This window comes from Erithacus rubecula, assembly GCF_903797595.1.
Source record: "Erithacus rubecula genome assembly, chromosome: 9".
NCBI classification, from domain to species: Eukaryota; Metazoa; Chordata; class Aves; order Passeriformes; family Muscicapidae; genus Erithacus; species Erithacus rubecula.
In genome coordinates this window covers 1,374,901-1,395,571 of record NC_136660.1, presented here as the reverse complement: position 1 = coordinate 1,395,571, position 20,671 = coordinate 1,374,901, and the positions used below count along the sequence as shown (strand labels likewise).

General features: G+C 41.2%; 1 protein-coding gene across 9 annotated transcripts in view; it reads right to left on the bottom strand.

The window, feature by feature from the left end:
* PCDH15 (protocadherin related 15) overlaps window positions 1-20,671 on the bottom strand; it is a gene marked incomplete at its 3' end in the record, with an annotated part of 626,608 nt that overhangs the window by 163,032 nt on the left and 442,905 nt on the right. For all 9 annotated transcript variants that reach the window (XM_079312511.1, XM_079312506.1, XM_079312514.1 and 6 more), the window contains 3 exons: window positions 13,607-13,726; window positions 12,118-12,228; window positions 9,437-9,607 (listed from right to left, as the gene is read on the bottom strand). In XM_079312511.1, the coding sequence (XP_079168637.1) occupies window positions 9,437-9,607; window positions 12,118-12,228; window positions 13,607-13,726 (402 nt within the window). The remainder of the gene's footprint in view (window positions 1-9,436; window positions 9,608-12,117; window positions 12,229-13,606; window positions 13,727-20,671) is intronic.

Here is a 20,671-nt window from a genome sequence, read left to right as displayed (position 1 = left end):
AGAATAATAAACATTTCTGTTTTGACATTTGGCTTGTTTCCCATACAACTATGAAGTCTATTTCCCTGATTATCCCTCAAATTCTTGATGGTGGGTCTCTTACTATCCTGATTTCTGTGCAGAGGAGCAAACTGTGAATCCTAAGACAAGCACCTACATCTTCCAAAATTCAGAAAATATTTAACAACCACGTAGCACCACCATTATGACTTCCAGATTATTTTTATTTTCATTTCTAAGAGTAATTTCTTTTAATTAAAGAAATCCTTGTAATATTAGCCCATTTTTCTTTCCTTATAAATGCTATTTCTCACAGAGGGATAATTTTCTCTATCATATATCTATAAACATAAATATATATATATATTTTTTTCTATTCCTGAGGACAACAGGCTGTTTGCTTCTCCATGCCTTTAGAAAAATTAGCCACACTATAACACACCACAAAAGGCAGAAGAAGTTATAAGCAAGTGATAAAAGAGGAGAAAGATTTGGTGGGAAAATATAGCCAGCACCAGAGGTGGAATCTTTCTTAATTTCAGCTGTATGGAACTAGACAAAAACTCAAAACACCCCAGAGAGTAATTAATTTGAAATCCAAAAAAAGAGAGAAATATCAAGATGAACGGGTCAGTATTTTACCCGGGCCATTTGTCTCTTGGCTGACTCTCTTTACATGGAGATTTTATTACAATAATATTGGTGGTTCTTTCTCTTATTCCTACATTTCATCTTCCTGCAGAGAATTTGGCATTTCCTCACCTGCAGGAATAAGCCAGGTCCAGAGTCTCACATCAGAGGGAATTTCAAAAGGCTGAAACAGGAGGGGGACGTTTGGGGTCAGCAAAACCACACTGCAGTTCCCACTCTCAGCTTGAAGAAGAATTTTCATTTTCTGTACTGATTTTCCTCTCTTCTGGGTACTCAATGAGCACTTCTCCAGTCCAGCAGTGGGAATGTCATCTGGAACTACCCTGCTACTTAATTCCAGCTGTATCCACCACTGGCCTCTCCTCATTAAAGTCTGCCACTCTGTCTGAGGAAGAATTTTAGGGAGAGATTTTGTGGCCAGCTACAAAGTCTGCCTCACCATCATTAAATCAATTTTATTACACTGATTTAATGGTAACATTAAAAGTGGCACTTTTAGATTGAAGGTTATAGGGGGAAAAAGGGTTTTGCCACCTAAATTTTGGATGTATCTTCAATAAATTTGTGCAGATGTAACATGTGTTCATGTACATACCTCACCTGCAGCAGTCACATCCTTCATCCTTAAGCTCATCCTCACATATTTTTAGGGTGAAATAGAGAATTTTTTTGTTATATTAAATGCTTTTCTTTTCCAATCCCAGGACAAAAAGCAGGAATTATTTATCAAGCACACCCCTGGCTCCCCAGCACTGCTGTGGTGCCCAGGATATTGATCCAGAGCCAAATGGAAATTATTCCCATTTTCTCCTCTCAGGAGGGGAAGTTCCACTCACCAGGAATTTCCTTGTTCTCCCCAGGAAAGACCTCTAGGATTCAGGGAATGTTTTCCACAGAACCATTATCAATAGCATGGAGCAGAGGCAAACGCGACTGTCTCATTTTAATGTGTCCTTGCACATAGTCATCAATTAAGGTTTTGCAGATCACATTTGATTAATTGAGGAATTAATCAGCACCCTCTGCATTGTGACAACAAGCTGAAAAGAGAAATAATTCCTCTTGACCCCTAATGATCAGCTACAGTTTAATGGGACAGCCCAGGCACTGAAATTATTCTCTCTGCAAGGCCCAGGGATGTGACAGAGATGAGAATTTTTCTGGAGTGAGGTTGGCTAATAAAGCATCACTGCAAGAATATTTTGTTTAAATGACAACATTTAGAGCCTTCAAATGCTTCGAAATGACATTTAAGGATCAAGTAAATTGCTACATATGTTTTCTTTGTGACACAGCTCCACTTGGTGCTGTAACAAACACACATCTATGGAATAGAAAATAGAATTGAATCTTACAGGAGCTCCTCAATCAACACTTTGCTGTTTTGGCACTTTATTAATTGGATTTTTATCCTCAGTTTTGCTGCACCAAAAGGTGCTTTGTGATCCTGAAGCTGCCCTGCTGCCCTCACCAAACCCCTGGAGATCCCTCTCCAGCCTTGGATGCATTGGATTGCTGTGGCTGTGATCAAAGTTTGAATCAAAGCAGATTCTCTTCCTTCCTGAAAGGAAATTCCTTCGAATTTCAGAACCACTGTTACTTCTTCCAGGCAAACTCAGGACCCTTTTCCTTCTCAGCTTCTGGCAAAGCCAGAAGAACTGAGCATTTTCTCACCTGCAAATTCCTAACCATGATGAGAAGTAACAGGCAGTTGATTAAACATTCCCAGAAAAAACAAAAACAATAAATTTGAAAACAAAACAAAATCCCTGCCTTGATAATGAATCAGATTTCAGATTTAATTTACAGCATGATAAATAGCTAGAAAATGCCACTTTTTTCAGCAGCAGCCAAATTTCCAGCTCAGCCTGAGTCTCTGGAGAGCTCCCAGAGCTGCTGCTCTTCTTGTGCCACCCAGTGAGCCCCATGGCCACTGTGTCCCATAGGCCACCCCATAACCCAGCCCCAGCAATATGCAAAATATGCTAATCTCAAACTAAAAACAACTCCAGAGATGACATGCAAGGACATTTTTTCCCCCTGTTTCATTTTTTTGACCAAAATCCTCTCACTTTTCAGGTAAGCTTGATCCTTTTTCCTTAAGACCTTCACTTTTAAGGATTAGAACTACTATATATAAATATATATACACTTTTTTTTTTCTCTACCCACAGACAGCAACTCAACTTCTGAACCACAACTGGGTTAAAATCTCCCAAAGTGAAGTCTTTCAGACTTTATTCCCTTATTCTGCAACCTTCCTCTAATTTTCTCAACCACAGTGTTCTTTGAAACTCCTGATTCCTTCAGCAATCATTACATTTTGGAAATTAAAATCCTGCTTTTGTTTGGTTTTGAAGGGCAAACCAGGCAAGTGAACCTCTCCTTTATTTGAAAAGCAACTATATTTAAAGATACAGGTTAATCTTAGATTAACAGGGACTCTCCTGCCTGATCAATACATCAGCCAAGGGAAGAGCTTGCCTGGCTGCTAAGGGAGATTATTCTCAGGTTTATGTATTCACATATTAAAGTCCCTGACAATTTCAGTGACAATTCTTTTTAATTAGCCATCCTGGTATCCTCCCAAATACATAAAATTTAATTATCTGTAACATCACATCTTTGTGATTTTAACCTTTTCATGCTTTGCTACTTTTCAGTGACATTTTCCTTAAAAAAAAAGACTCTACCTGTCAAGGGATGGCATGTGGGAGACAGACAATCAATCCTAAAAAGGGAAAGGATACGGAAAATCACATCAGCAGACTTAAAACACCTTTTATAGCTCCTTATCAGGTCCTTGCAGATAATCAATAGCTTATCAAAGCTGTCCATTTTGACTTTGCTGAGTTATTCTTTCAAAATCACTAAATCAGGTTGAAAACCAGCCCAATATTGTGAACTTTATCCAGTACCTTGAACTTCACATCAATCTGGTACCTCTGTAGGGCTGCAATTAGAGTGAAAGAGGAGGGAAATGCAAATGAAAATGCTTAGAATAAGCAGAGTGGCTGTAGTCACTAGAGGATTTTATCATTGTTTTTGCCTTGCTTTCCCACTTCCAAAGCACTTCATGATTGCCTATCTGTTCATCTTGCATCTCTGCTGAAATTTAATTAGAAAAATTGCTATCTGCCTCCAATGGCAAATAACTTGGCCACAACTCTGCCTTCTTCCATAAAAAGCACTCTGAGAACTGCAGAGGTGTCAGGGAAGTCAATCTGCACTTCCCCTCCACTCATCTGAGTCGCAGCACTGACCTAAATTGCTACTGAAAAATTAATCCCTGGAAAAAATGGAACAATTTGCTCATCTTTCAGTGGTAGAGGGACTGTTCAGAGCCTCAGTCATGAAGTGCTTTTCTAATTTACTTAAGAACAAGAATGTAGAGACACAGCCAGTTTTTAAAACATTTCTCTGGTTATTTCCTGAAGTGAAACCAGTGCCCTGTCCAGCAAATAATTTTTGGAATTAAAGTACCCAGGAACTCCCATTCATCTCAGCCCAGCACTAATTATCTTGCACCAAAGATTTTAGTCTAATTAACAGCAGGGCTGGATGCTGCCTATTCAAAATAAAAAAATCACTTTTTTTCTTGCCCAAAATGATTTGTATGAAGAGAAACAATTCTCCTAATGATGAAAACTCTGTTTTCTCTGGAAGGCAGGCTTTGAACATTTAGTTTTGCCAGCAGACACAACTCTAGTCAATCATGGGCTAAATCCAGCAGGAAGTGTAAATACCAACCCCTACAAGAGCATTTAGCAGCAGTCCCAAAAACTGGACAGACCCTGTCCAGCTGGGAAAGGAACAATTAGAAACAAATTAAATCCCAAATAATTTTCTGAGGCTTGATGCCACTGAATCACAAATGCAGCTTGTAAATTATGGGAATACAGCTAGAGAGCAGCACTCAAAGCACTGCTCAGCTTGTGACTGAAATGGATGTGTTACCCACAGTGGGCCATAAAGCTTGGAAAAAGAAAGCAGAACTCTGAAGAAGGAATGCAAAAGACAACAGTGTCCTGAGGACGCCTTGTTTGAGAGAAATCACACAAGACCCTGCCTGTACAGGTTTGTGCACAGCTATGATTAAGCAATGTTACTTAGTTACATAAATGTTTTGGTAGTGCTACTTTTAGCTAGAGCTGAAGAGGTATATAAATATATATACCAATGTGTGAAACCAATAAACTGGCTCCATGCTTGCATCAAGCTGGGGTCCTGCCTCTCTGCCAATTGCCATCAGTAAGTCTCAACAAACCAAAGGCTGGCAAAGCTTTTTTATCATGTTTGAATCTAAAATACCAAATCTTAGTACGAATAAGGCAAAGAAAGGGAGATTGAGATTGACCTGCTCCAGAGATCACCAACTCCCTAAATTAACTGTGAACATTTGCAGTTTAAAATGTCCAATGTCTAACAAACAAACACCAAAAAAAAAAGACAAGAAAAAGTGGCAACTGAAGATGATTTTTTAGTTTTATGCAGTTTGATTGTTATTAGGGGTGATTCCCTCCCTGTGAATTGTGTTTAAGTGGTCAGGTTTAAAAGTCAGCAAGAAAAAACCCTGATTATTCTCTGGGACTTTGCCACTCACACAGGTAAGAAAGGCATTCCCCATCTGCTGAAAGCTTCTATTAAAGTGGATTTAACCACATATATCCACTTCAACTCAGCCCAACAGGCCAGAATCTGAAGGCTGTGTCTTTCAGTGCCCCAAAAATCTTCCTTGGCAGCTGTGTGGGAGCTCCAGGTGTGTCACTGTCTGATTAGGAATGGCGAATAATGCAGCAACACACACACAGGTCTTCTTCAAAGCAGCAGGAAGAAGTGATTTATTGAAAAGTCATGGCATTTATATAAGATAGATTGTACAAAACAAAATAGAAATGACTCATTGGTCCAAGAAGGCAACACCTCTTTGAAAACATGCTTTCTGCAAAACATCACGAGACACTCACACGGCTCTGTGATCAGCACCAGGTGTTCATCTGTGTTATTCTTTCTTTCTTCTTTTGGTTGTCTTTGAGAAAAATCCTCAGCCTGGGAAAGGTCTGAGCTGGAGCTGAGAAAGCAAACAGCCTGGGAAAAAGCCAGGCTGGGTTTTTCCACGAGCCTTGAGCAGTGCCCATGCAGGTGACCCAGCAAATCTCTCCCACTTCAGAGGTGGTTACTTGGTGTTCATTCCATGGTACATCCCTGGATCAAATGTCTTTTGTACTGGTACTTCCCACAGCAAAATAATGCAATTAATTAATTATTTTAATGACCACTGGAGGAAATCCAGAACATTTTGATGATTTTTTTCTGTTTGATTAGTATAATCAAGATGGGGAGATGCTGTTTTCAGAATTTACACTTGTGCTGCTACTGATGCAAGTTTTATATTAATGTGTCTCTGGGAGAAAAATTCCAGGAGGTTTTATGTTTGGGAGGAATTGTGATTTGCAGGGCCAAAGGAAGGAAATGCAACGGAATTCAGCTGGAAGGAATTGTCATCCTCAAGCCCAGAGGTACCCAAAATCAGAATTAATCACAGAATTAGTCAGGTTGGAGAAGACCTTTGACATCATCAAGTCCAAAACCAGAACATCCTGTATAGTGCTAATTAACTACCAATAATCAGCATAAAATTGATTAATCCAGAGCTGATTAACCATTGATACTCTGGAATTGTCCTGTGCTCCCAGTCCCAGCTCACTCAGCAGAATTACAACACCTCAGAAAAATGCAGAGTTCTCCCCTGAATCCAAAGGGATGGAACTGAAGAGGTCCTTCTCACTAATAAAGACTTCCAGGGGCACCTCCTGCTCTCCAGTGTCTTTTTTCACCCCCTCTCACCTTCACAGCTGTTCAAGAATATTTTATTTATTATTTTTAGCCTTTCATCTCTGTGTGCTCTGCTCAGGCCCAGCTCCATGAGGGCAGCTGAGCCCATAGACCCTGTGAGGCCCTTGCTGACACAATTCCTGAGGATTCTGGGGATAATGAAGACAAACCTAAACCCTTTCCATGCAGGAGGATCCATCAGAGTTGCAAGGACAAGGAACTTGTAGAAGAGTGAGGTTGAATCTGAATTTAGTACAAAATCCTTGGTGTCATGTGGGCTCATAATTACCCCATGAAACCCCATAAAAAATCCCATTAATCCAAATCTAGTCCAGCAATTAATTAAATAAATCTACTCTGTATTTTGCTGCTTAACAGGCTTTTCTTCTTATGATGATGGAAAACACTGAGTATAGAAGTGGAGGAAAACATCACAATGTGAGTATAACAGGAATGGACTGAAGGGGGAAAAAAGGAGGAGAAATTATCTTGCCCATGTTATGAGATATTCATGAGGTTGTACTTCTTAACTCCATGTGATACTTGCACATCCTGATAATAAATGCTAATTTATTCAACTCTTCCTGATACAAGAGGGGGAAAAAAATAATTACCAGAGCTGATCAGACACAGAAACACTAAAATATAATATAAATGTAAAGCAATGTAACAACAAAATTCTCCAAACCTAATCAACAACCAACACAGGTTTTCTTGGAAACTGAAATTCAGCTAATAGCAAGTAATTAATTCCCAATATTTTACTTCAGTAAATTCATGGATAGATTCCAACTATACTGGACAAAAATATTACTCTTACCAGTGACATTAAATGCTTTATTTTAGGGGTCAGCTGAGCGGACATCTTGCCCAGCAAAGCAGGACTTTGCTATCCAGTTACTGCCTCTGAATAATTAATATTTCAGCTTTGCTCCTCATTCATTAATATTCCTTCTTATCTTCATTAAAAAATTAAAAGCAAATTTTTAAAAATCGTGTTAAACTAAAAGTAGTCCTTTTGCCTAGGGAGTAGGGTAGTGGTAGCTATGGAATAGCTTAGTAAAGAATAAATATAATATATAAAAATGTTACAGATAAATGTAATATAAATATTTCCTAGCTGAACCCAGGTATCATCCATATCTTCCAAAGAAATTATTGCTTAAAAGCCAAATAAATATTTGAGGTTCAAGGGATAACTTCTTCCACTTACTTTTATCTAAAGTGCTGCAAGGAGATAAACAGCGAAGAGTTCGTGGTTCATCAACAGAACCCAGGTCTCATTTCATAGATCAGGAGCAGTTTGACACAAGAAAAGCTAAAACACAAACAAAAGCTGCTGCCCCTGAGCACCCTGCAGCTCAGGAAGTTTAAATAAATGAGTTTTGCAGCTCAGTATCTAAATCCCAGGTCAGATTTTTCCTGGCTCAGCCCCTCTCCCTGGCAGACACTGCTTTGTTTTCCAGTGGGGAACGTGCCTGGCCAAGGGCAGGAGCAGAGATGGAGCTGGAATCCACTGACTGAGAAGCAGCACCACAAGAATGGTATGGTTTGTGTTATACCTTCAGATAGACAGATAAAAAAAGTATAAAAACACCAGTTGTTTGTAATTCCTGCCTCATCTGCTCCCACACTGGGAATTATAACAGATCTGTGCAGGTGAAATGGGGTGACAGTCCCTCCTCCTTCATGTCTGAGTGCTCACCTGAGGCCCCACACTCAGCTGGACAGGGAGCTTTCCTTAAAATGCCACCCAGCCCAAAGCAAATTAAAGTAGAATTTAAAGTCAAAGAAGTTCTTCACCATGTCCCAAACACAACAGAGCTACAAAGGGTTTTTGAGCACACCAAGGTGTAGAAGTGTGTGTGGGGAAGGTGTGGAAATCAATACTCCAAGGTTAAATATGGATCATCTCCCCCTTCCCTTGACCCATCCCAAGGAAAACTGCAGCAGGAGTCCTGAGGCCACACCAAGCAAGACACCAAAATGGGTGGGATGGGAAAAGAGTGTGAGGCACAGGACAGGAAGGGAGATAAGACAGGGAAGAGCAGGAATCTCCACACTTCCAACCTCAACCTGCCCTTGGCTGGAGGCAGCAGGACACAGAGTGTGTGCTGTGATGAGCAGCCAAAGTTAAAAACCTTAATGTCAAAGCTTAACATTATTTTAATGTCATCTTAATGTCAGAGTTAATCAGGTGGGGCAATACCTGGTGATTCAATTGGTTCTGCCTTTTTATATTCTTAAATATATGAATGAAAGGTCATATATCAATATTAATTCAGCAATCCCTGTTTCTGTTCCACCCACCAGAGGTGCAGACCTCCAAGTAGCATCTTGGCTGTAAGGAATGGCAATTGGCACCAAGATGCAACAAGAAATGGTAAAGTTCTCACCTCATTTTGGGATTCATGTATGCATGGAGTGTGAAATGAGCCTTACATTCACCTTTAACCTGACCCCATGGATGGATGAACTGACAGATTTAGCACAAGGACTACATGGGATAAACCCCCATTGCTCTTCAGTGCCTCTTGATCAAAACCTGATAATAGCAACAAAAATCCTTTCAGAGGTCAGTGACTAATGCTTCCTCTTCCCAAAAATCTTCCTCCTACAGTTTATAACAACCCCCAATGGAATAACATCAAGTCTCCTCCCAAATGTGTTTCTTGGGGATATTTTGAGAGCAAAATATGGACAGATCAGAAAAAGCAACTCCAAAATTTACCAAATTTCTGCAAGACTCAGCCCTTGCAGCAAACAGGCAGTTTGGCATTGGATCCAAGCTGGAATTTCACCATCATTCCCACATGCATCTCACCTTGGTTTCCTCTTGCTGGGCACGCAAAACACGCCATCAAGCACAGGTGACCTTTTAGCTACAGCTGCCACAGGAAAAGATGACAGGCAATCAGATAAAACTTGGAAAAAATCCCAGAGGACTCACGGGATCCGTCAGCTCGGGCAGGCTGGCTTGGTAGGTGAGGGGTCTGCAGTCCCGGGTGTTGTTCACCAGCACACAGGGCAGGAACATCGGCCCCAGATCGTCCCCATCCAGCACATCCACAGTCAGCGTGGTCGTGCTCGTCCTCCGCTCGTTCAGGTTTTGGGCTCGGTCCTGTGGAGCAAACCAGGTCCATCTGGTGAAACTCCCTGAACTGACAATCTCCTGGGAAAAAAAATCTACTAAAAAGAACTGCCCAAAAGGATTTAAGCAAGGCTAAGGATAAAACATATAAGCATCAGAATTATCCATGTTTACAGGAACTTCTGCCTCAGAGCTGCAGCCTCAAAGGCACACTCGTAAAATTAGGAGAGAAAGTGAAGAAATACTGCAAGACATCTATCACTCAGAAATAACACAGCTTTGGACAAACTATAGGGCTAAAACTATAATAATGCAGCACGTTTGTAGAAGATAAAAAGGCCCTGTGCCTTATGCATAATCCAAAACTGTTGTGGTTATACCTAAAGTACACAAGTCTTCCTTCTTCCTTTAGTGAAGAAACATCATGACTAGCTAATATTTTGTTTAAAATACTTAAAAATATTCTCATTTTCACAGAGGAACTGCTGCATGAGCTTTCCTTTGCTGAGCTAAAATCTCAGGGGGGAATATGTGCCATGAATTACATCTTGCCCTCCTATCCTAATAGAATATAAGGTAGATGTAACACTGAAAGAAAAAAAAATAGTAATTTTAAAATTTATTTTTAAATTTAAACCATCATCTATGTAAGATGAAGAGGCCATTGCTCTAAATTGGATTGTATACATATTTATTTTTCTATTTTGCAGTCCAGTCAGTTCTTGCACCAGCTTTACATTTAGAGTAAATATGGAAATTTCTGCATTCAGCTTTCTTCATGGTCAATGATGAAAAACAATTCCAGTTACAAGGAGCAGCTTTCATCATCAACTAAACCATTTCTCAATTCCTCCAGTTAGTGTCTCTGAGTAATTCTGGATCAAAGAAGATAGAGAGTAATTAATTTCCAGCAATATCTTCAGGATGCAAGGACAACAAAGCACTGATAGTGTAATCAGAAGAATGTGATTGAACAGTACACACCAGAGAGAATTCAATGCAGCCTGTGGGTTATAGAATCCCAGAATGGTTTGGGTTGGGAGGGACCTTAAAGCCTAATCAGTGCCACCCCTGCAATGAACAGAGGCACATTCCACCATCCCAGGTTGCTCCAAGCCCCATCCAGCCTGGCCTTGGACACTTCCAGGGATGGGCTGTGGTTTATGGCCTTTCCCAGAAATAGGAGATGAATGGGAAACAGCAAGAGCATTGGCAGGGAGGGATCCTGCCCTGTGCCAGCCCTGCAGGCACCTCTGCAGTGCTGTGTCCAGCTCTGGATCCTCAGCACACTGGGACAGGAGCTCCTGGAGTGGGAGCTGAGGAAGGGCTGGAGCATCTGTGTGCCCAGGAAAGGCTGAGGGAGCTGGGGCTGCTCAGGCTGGAGAGGAGCCCCAGCTGAGAGGGACCCTCAGCCCTGGGGGTCCCTTGGACACTTCCAGGAATCCAGGCACAGCCACAGCTTCTCTGGACAGCCTGTATCAAGGACTCCCCACCCTCACAGGGAACAATTCCTTCCCAATATCCCATCTAAACCTGCTTTCTGTCAGTTTGATGCCATTCCCTCTTGTCCTGGGACTCCATCCCTTGGAAAAGTCTCTCTCCATCCTTCTTGCCAACTCCTTCAGGTCCTGCAAGGCCACAATTTGCTCCCCACAAAGCTTCTCCTCTCCAGGCTGAACAATCCCAACTCTCTCATCCTTTCCTGCCAGCACAGCTGCTCCATCCCTCTGATTATCCTGGTGTCTCCTCTGAACCCTGCTTCTGTTGGTAGAATGCTGAGCATGCCACTAAATATGTAAGAAAAGAGATTGCAAAAGGTATCTGCACTTTTGTGTCAGAGAGATGCCAGGAAAGTGAAGGTGTGGATTTAGGATCTCCTGTTAATTCAGAGCAACTACCGTTTCCCGTGAACAAAGATGTATCACAACAGCCATGAACAGAGGAGAAGTTTTCATTTCAGTTGTTATCAGAAGGACTAAAAAGGAAAAAAAGCTTTCACAGTCCTCAAGGGCACCAAAAAACCCACTCTGATGACAGATATCTGAGATACAGTTTATACATCACTTTTCTTCTCAGTGCAAGTTATCCACTGCCAACCACTCTGGAAAAACCTCTCCATACACTTGGGGCATGACTTGAAGGAAAAATCATCTCTTTATAACAAAATGCATTTCCAACCTGAAGAATACAATAAAATTTTGTCCACCAAACTCATCTGAGTGAAAATTAGCCTCGCCAGATTTGTTGGAAAATGGGACATTTAGTGCCATGAGGCTGCGTTTTTCTGCATGGGCTGCACTGCACATTTGCAACTTGCTCCTTGTGCCAAAAAAGGTTGGCTTGTACCACACTGAGCAAGCTTTTTAAAGCAGTAATAATATGCCTGAGCTTTCAACAGCCTGGATAAATCTTAAATTAGATCTTCAGCAGAGGAGGATTTATCAGAGCTGGTATTTCAGCAAGGCGCTGCCTTTCCTTGGGAAGGAAACTAAACCTGCACCTAAATCAGGGGAAATGGCCTTCCAGAGATTTATACTCACATTTGCTTGAACAATGACAAAATAACGAGTCTTTTCTTCATAATTTAGTCTTTCCCTCAGAACTACTGCTCCGGACAAAGTGAGAGGAATATCAAAGGTCCTGTTGGAAGTCTGCAAACGATAAAACAACACAATGAAATGGAACATGCCTCAAAGTTAAGCTGTGCTGTAGCTGGGCCACAATGGGATGATCCCTTGGCTGGTATTCCAAGGCTGCATCTGCTCTTCAGATCAGAGATTATGAAGCTTTCTATGTTTTCTCCCCACTCAATTTCCTCCTGAAGAACCCCACAATAATGAATCTGGACATAACACAATTCTCCTGGTTTCTTTACCTATCCATTGCTGTTTCCAACCACAAAAGTCTGACTAGCCTGCTTCTTTCCCCTCTGCGACCCTGAATTTGCAGTGGTGTGTTGAGAACAAATGCTCAAGATAAGAAATCCACATCATTGTACTTATCTGCTCTTTATTCTGCCTTTCATGAGGGCAATGAAGTGCTAAACAAGCAGAGAACATCAACATTTAGGTGCCAGTTCATGCATATGGTTCTATCTGAAGAAATTCACATTTTAGGGTAAATGCAGATGTTAAATCGGGTGAAATTCAATTTTTTCTGTGTATTTGCTTCCACAGACTCAGGTGACAAAGCTGGGGTAACAACTGGCATGAGGGCACAAATTTCTGGCCTGAGATCCAATTGCAATTTCATTGTAAAATTAATCTAATTTAAAAAAAAATCTTCCTATGCTTCAATCTCCCAGTGTTAAAAGGTAGTTATTGCTTAAGTATTTTGAACAGGCAACAGAAATACAAGATTCCAAACACACCAGAGACACTCAGAAATGTTGTTTCTTTACATCACACAACAAGGCTTTTTTCCTTTAAGAGCTTAAATAACTGCTAAAATTGCAGTTTGTTTTCCAGCAGATAATGAGTGTTAAATTCCCCATGCTGCAGATATCTGTGGTGGGCAGGAAAACAGGATTGGAAAGTGCATCCCAGACTGATAAATAACTGGAGATAGTCTGAGTTTGGCACTCATCTTTTGGGATGAAGTATTCATCATTCCCACAGAGAGGGGAAAAATCAGATAGGAGATTTATACTGAGGCAAAACAGAAATCATGGAATGCCAGACTGGTTTGGGTTGGAAGATCTTAAAGTCCATCCAGTGCCACTCCTGCCATGGGCAGGGACACCTTCCACTGTCCCAGGCTGCTCCAAACCCCATCCAACCTGGCCTTGGACACTGCCAGGGACACAACTTCTCTATGCATTATTGAAAATGAAATAACCCAGATGCTGACAGCTAGGCAATGAAAGGGAAGGTAAATACACCTGTGGTTACAGGGCTCATGGAAAGACAGGATACTCAACATGAAGGTAAACAATTCTTTATGTCCAGCAGCAAACTCTTGTTCATTTACTTCATCTCTATAAATATCAATATCAATATACATTGAGGAAAAAAGCCTGAATGGCTGTACCTTGTCATTAGGATTGTACTGGATGACATATTCTATCTGGCCATTGGGACCATCATCAATGTCAATAGCACCATTGTTTCCAGAAAATCCTGTGAAGATGGTTGTTCCAACAGGAGTTAACTGCAAGAACAACAAGAGATCCCCATTAAAACCTTAAGGTTGCAAAGTTAATTTTAATCTTATTTTTCCACCTAGCTCCAGTCTCTAATGCATCAAGGCAGAACTTCATTTTCTTCAAAAAAAGCCAAAATGAGAAAAACACTCTTTAAACCTGAAACAACCCATAAAATTAATATAGATTAATCCAAATAAAAGCTCCTTTTTCAGACTCAGGAAGGAAAACAAGGATGAGCTGCAAATGTAAACACAACTTATTTGACAGCATCTTCACAGCAATGTGAACAGAGCCAGATTAATATTGTTACATGCAAACACAAACACCCATAGAGCTTCATGGCTTTGAGCAAACACAGGAGTGATGCTGTTGCTCCAATATTGTGTTGGCAGCAATTGAATACCCATTAAATTATGTTTTGAAAATGAATCAATTTATAATTATCCTTGTGTAGATAAATAGCACCAAATCAAGGCCCATTGAGAGCAAAGACAGAAGATTTCTTGGGAGTCATAGTTTCTGAATTTAAATATTCAGGAAACTTTGCAAATAATCAACCTGAAAGTGAAGAAGAGATGAACAAACACATGTGGATTCAGCACAACCCTTTGCTCCCTGGTGCTCTCATCACCCCCAGATTTGTGGCCCTTAAATTCCCACAGTCCTGCTGGCCTCTCTTCTTTCCTCCAGAGCTTACATGAAGTTGCTGCATGTATTTAAACCTAGAGGACCTAAAAAGCTTTGAAATGCTGGAAAAAGAGCAAAGAACAGAGTCATTCCAGCATTTGGTGCAGATGTGGATGTTATTTCACGCTCTGCTTTGTAGTGCTCACAATAAAGCAAAGACTTAACTCCCCATTTCCTCCTGCACCCATAGTTCCTGTTTAATTTATAAAGCTGCTAATTAAGAGTGTGATGGTTGGCAGAGTTCTCTGGGAAACATTGTCAGGACTGAGAATACTGAATCTTTGAAATAAAACCCACCAATTTGTAGCCTTTTTATGGTAAAACAAGTAGGGTTTAATTTATAATACCACCAATACACACAGTTACACCACAACTCTTAATGTTCATCTTTTGCTTCTAACTTGGTTTATTTACTCCTGGAACAGGCAGCAGAAATGTCACACAAGGGTGTAGGAAGTTGACTGTGCCCTCATGGGTTGGGATGTGCAGGGCAGAAGGGGACAGAAGACCAAAGAAACCTGAAAAGCAGCTGGGAAAAGTTCCAGGGTGGTTTGCAGGGGGTTTTCCCACCACTAGGGATGGGCTGCTCCTTGACACCACTCTTGCTTCCTCCTCAGCAGCTCAGGAGAAGAAAATCCCATGTTCTTGAGGGAAAAGAGGGAGACCAGGCACCCACTCCCTGGATGGCCTCTGTCTGTCACTACCAGGCAGGACAGAAGCAGTGGGGAACATTGATGTAACATCCTGCCGAAAGAAATACACTGGGATAGGGACAGAGGGACAAAAACCAGCACTGTCCCCTAGCCCAGGCTCAGCATCACTTCTTAACTCCCAACTCCTCCTCACCATTTCTCCTCACTCCTTGCTGCCACAAGGCATTTTCCCCTCTATTAATTCCCTTTTTCCCTCTCTTAAACCACTGTTCCTGGGGCTGGCTGAGGGTTGGGATGTGCCCAGTGCTGGAGCCTGTGGATCCCTCAGCAGTTCCCACCTCTCCTCACACAGACTCCTCAGGCCTTGCCTGGGCACTGACACTCAAAATAAGGGAGTTTAACCAGTTAATCCCAGTTTAAACAATGCTCCCATTAGTGGAAAGAGCCAGGCACTATGCTGGTTGCTCATGGGGTGGCATGTGATGGAGATCTCCCAGGATTTTTGCTGTCCAAACAGGACAAAGTCCTGGTGTTCCCAGATGGATCTGAGAGGAGCAGCTCTGGAGACATCAGACACGTAGAATGCCACATTGGTTTGGGTTGGAAGAGACATTAAAGATCATCTAATCCCCATCCCCTGCCACGGGCAGGGACTCCTTCTACTATCTCAGGCTGCTCCAAGCCCTGGCCTTGGGCACTGCCAGGGATCCAGGGGCAGCCACAGCTGCTCTGGGCACCCTGTGCCAGGGCCTGCCCACCCTCCCAGGAACAATTCCTTCCCAAAATCCCATCCATCCCTGCCCTGTGGCAGTGGGAAGCCATTCCCTGTGTCCTGGCACTCTCCACCCCTTGTCCCCAGTCCTTCTCCAGCTCTCCTGGAGCCCCTTTAGGCTCTGGGAGGGGCTCTGAGCTCTCCCTGGAGCCTTCTCTTCCCCAGGTTAACACCCCCAGCTCTGCCAGCCTGGCTCCAGAGGGGATCCAGCCCCTCCATAGCCTCCTCTGGACTCCTTCCAACAGATTCACATCTCTTTTTTCCTGGGGATCCCAGCACTGAACGCTGTACACTAGATGATGTTCCATTAAAAAAAAAAAATTACTTATAATTAACACTATTAAATATTTTTCAAATGCTGTGTTACATCCAAGCAGCCTGGGAGAGGACAGACACCCTGGAGCTGCTGGCACAGCTCCCACCACTCTGTTCTGACAGTGTGCAGATAAATAGTGGCCAATATAAAAGGCTCCAGAACCATAATGCACATTATTAAGTGATAACAAAGGAGACAGTTGCAAAAATGACACATCAGTAAACACCAGCACTCCAATTCCATGCTCTAACAGTAAAAGTCAAAAGCTAAAGTCTTGCATTTGATGTATTACACCCAGAATAACAGATTGCACATGTGCAGACCTTCAGGACACACGTTTCCATTTTATCGAAGTTTTCTTTCATGCAACACAAATGATACTAGAAAAGAACATTGGAAAAAAAATCCTCTCCTCTCCTTCCTGACAGATCTTCAGCAGCATTTGGACAATGCTCTCAGGGATACACAGTGTGGGATTGTTGGGGTGTTGGGTGAACAGGGACAGGACAAGGGGAAACAGCCTCAAGCTGTGCCAGGGGAGGCTCAGGTTGGATGTTGGGAGAAATTGCTTCACTGAAAAAGTGGAATTTAATTTCTCCATAGGAGCCTTTGGTAAGTCCAAGGAAAAGGGCCTGAAGTCATGTATCAAAGGGCTTAGTCCTGCTGTTTTACCTTATGCAAAACAAAACATTAGGGATTGCAAAGAAACAATTCCAGGAGCTCCAGCGACAGCCTGAGGATAATCATCTCTGTGGGAACTCAACCCAGTGGAAAAGAATCATGATGACATGGAACAAGGAAGATTCTAAAAAGAATGCAATTAAACAAATAAGAGGAGATGCACACAATAAATCTTCCACAGTCTACAGCTGTAACACTTAAAAAACTTTTTTCAGTGTGATTAATGGCTATTAGAAGTCGAGATGCAGACAGGAATGTTCAGCTCCTCCATAAAACATTTGGAAAATAAATTTCCCTATTATTGCCTATTTACAAAGTAAAAAATAAACAGTTTTTCAGAGTGGCCCCAAAGAGCAGAGCAAAGCCAGATTTGCAGCTAATCATTCTGAGCTAACGCTCTTTTGATGATGTCTACCTGCAGAGATTAATTATTTCAATGCCACAAGGAAAAAGACAGGAATAATTACACCACAAGAACTGAAAATTCAGCACAAGTTCTAATTCTCAATAGCCCAAACCCAAAGTTTTGGGATGACTGAAGTTCAAGAAAGGCTCTTACTTTGCAAAGGATTGCCATCTCTGGTAAATTAAAGGAGAAAAACATAGCCCCAAACTAAATAAATTAACCAATCCCAAAATTCTGGGTTACAAGCAGCTCTAAGGTTACATGCATTTAATAAATACTGACATCACCAGTGTTCTAGGGACTCTGCTTCCACTTCCAAACAGAACCTGCCACTAAATGCTCTTAACTTGCCCTGTAAGACTGAGGAAAGTGAAAAACTAAGAGAAAGTCAGTTTTACAAAACCCAGGCAATGCAGAATTGGAGCTGCATTTAGCTCAGATAAAAGTGATCCAGATAAGTTGTGTTTAACATGAAACACAGACACCACCACTGGGCCTCAGCAGTACAAGATTTTTTTTCCTAATCCATGTATTAGGCTCCATAAATTTAAACCCCTTGTGGCAATGCCATAGATTTGCCTGTGGAATATTAACTGAGCTGCATAATTCTTCTGAATTTTAGCTCAGTTGCAGAACTCTAGTTTAATATGGTAATAACTCAAATCTTCAAGCCACCAATATGGTCAAATTTAGCCCCAGGCTAATGTCACTGTCAGGAGTTTTTCCTAACTGAATAACAATGGAGTATTTTCATATAAATAAAAATATGTCATGCAAAAAAACAAGGGAATAACTCTGCAGAGGATTTCTCATTATCATAAAAATGGTGACATCAACCTACACTTGTTTTTACTTCCATGTGGAGATTCCTAATGCTTTGGAGATCAATTGGAGTTGCCTGAGATCCTTGGACTTGTAAAAGCATCAGGAAGGGAAAAGGAAAACTGGGTCCAAAACAGTGGGAAAACAGAAAATCTGCTTTCAACTAAGACTTAAAAAAACCCAATTTTATTTGTAACTTAATATGGATCCCAGCACTGCCATTCCCAGCTAAGCTACCTCATCCAACAAACATTCCAGCCTCCATCAACACTGACAAGGACAAGTCCAGCTCCATGTGACAAGTCCTAACTTCTAACAGAAGAATTAAAATCCTGACAAAAAAGTATTCCTCAATTAACAGGTAATGAAGATTTTGATTCTCAGTAGCAAAAGCCATGTTTTAGAACCACTCACATCAATTTCTCTGCACATTTTCATTTAGGATCATTTTTACCCAATGATCTTCTATAGGTACAAATGTGGGAATGATGGAAGGAAACACTTAAATCCCTAAGGATTGTTGGACAGTAGGCAGAATATTCCACAGACACTCTTTATGTCTTGAGTTGTTTCAGGGTTCTGAGGGTTCAGATAAAGATGTTTGAAGCAGCAGAGTGAGGAATTATGGCATATGCTGGAAAAAAAACGGCTACAAAACACCTGGAGTAAGGAAAGAAAGGAGGGCCCACCATATCCATGTCCACGAGCAACTGGGAAAGACAAAACTGGTCTGGAGCTGCTCCACACAGGATTTTACAGGAAAGTCATTAGGGAGGCACCACTGAATTTTTCCCTATCCTTGTGCTTTTTCCTTGAGCATTTGCCAGGGCACTGGCAAAGCAATGCCCTGTATTAGGGGAGCTTTTATCTAACTCAGGACAGAGTGATTCCAATCAAGTATAAAAATCAAGACTCCTTTTGGTATAAAACTAAACAAACACCACTTTACCACATCTATCTCATTCTAAGCCTTCTAGAAAAATCCAGGCTTAATTTTAAACTATGTCTTTTTCTGTGCAAATGGAAAACGTGTGAAACCAGGATTTATGGTGCCATTTACAACTACCCTCAGCTTCTCTGACAAACTCATCTTAATATGTTTGGGACAGTTCAAAGATAAAGAAAACTTGACATAAAAACCATTCCATTTCTCCAAAATATAATAAAATCTACTTCTTTTTTGAGTTGTTCTATGTTCTATATATAAGAGAAACTTCTGTACTTTTTGGTTTACAAGCAACCTGAAAACAGAAGCAAAAATCAACCACAAACCTTTCCTCCCAGTGCATTCCTGTTGCTAAATTCACCAGAGGCAGTGCCAATTATGAGCAGAATAAATGAGCATTAAAACATTTAATCCCTCATTAAAACCTTTGAGAGAGTCTGACATGCTTTGTGAATTATTTTTTTGTTAATTAATTAATGAGAGCATGAACTCACTGGGTGCTGCTCAAGGACACAGTGGTGCCATATAAGATGTTATCCATGGAACAGAGATAAAATGAAAATAATAAATTAATTAAATCAGGGTGCATCTGGTGTAAAGAGCAACAGTGCATTTTGCCCAGCAATAATTCCAATAAATGCTTGGTGTCCTCAGGATGTTGCTTGATTTCTGGAATGCTGCATTTTGAACTTTGCCTTTTGGACTTCTCCTTAATTATGGACAATCCTTGCTTTCTTAGCATAGTCATGCTGCCTGTGTTTGTTTTCACTGCAGAAATGATGCAGGTTTTGGAAGTGATCCTGGCCCTGCAGCACAACCCACACAGGCACTTCAGTCTGGTGTTGATGCTGCCTTTACTCAGGACCAGAAATGCTCCTAAACTGGGTCTGTAGAAATAGAGAAATTCCATGGCCACATGAAGGGCAGTGTGAAAACCACAGAGAAACCCATGGAGGATTCTGCAGTGCTCCCAGATTCTGGTGGGAAGTCACAGGGGCAGCTGGAATGCCAAAAATGTGTCTCAAGGGAAATGCTTTTTAATTTAAAACCAGAACGTTTGAAAAGCCTTGTTGATCTTTATCTCAGTTCCAGGTCCAATATAATGTGTGGACTGGGGGTGGGTTTCCTCCACACTTTTGGGTTAATTAGGCCTCAACTCATCAATGTCCCCCCTTTTCCCAGGGCAATGATCTGTCATGCACATGTGTGGTCATGGAGCCCAGAGACAACACAAGGACACATTGAAAAGCTGAATCTCCCAAACACAACAAAACAGGAAATTTCTTCAAATCAAATCTTTTAAAATCAAAGATGTCATGCTCTTTCACAGACCCCCTACCCCACAAACCAAACCCCACCAGGCTGCATATTTAATATAATTTATTTTTCAAATGTAACTCTACTTCTTTTAGTATTCACCTGCACAGAACTGACCCATCTTTCAATTTTCTACATAATTTCAGCCACATAATTTCCATTACTTCATGTAAGTCCCTGTATCTACTCATTACTAAAGCCCTGAGATGATGACCGGAAAACTCAGACTTTTTGTACTGAGTAATGGCAGATTATACAGTCCCTAACAGAATGAAAAACGTCATTGGGAAGTGAAATAAAGTTGTACCAGCTTAAGAAGATTTTTTTTTTTTTTCAAAGGAGACATTGGT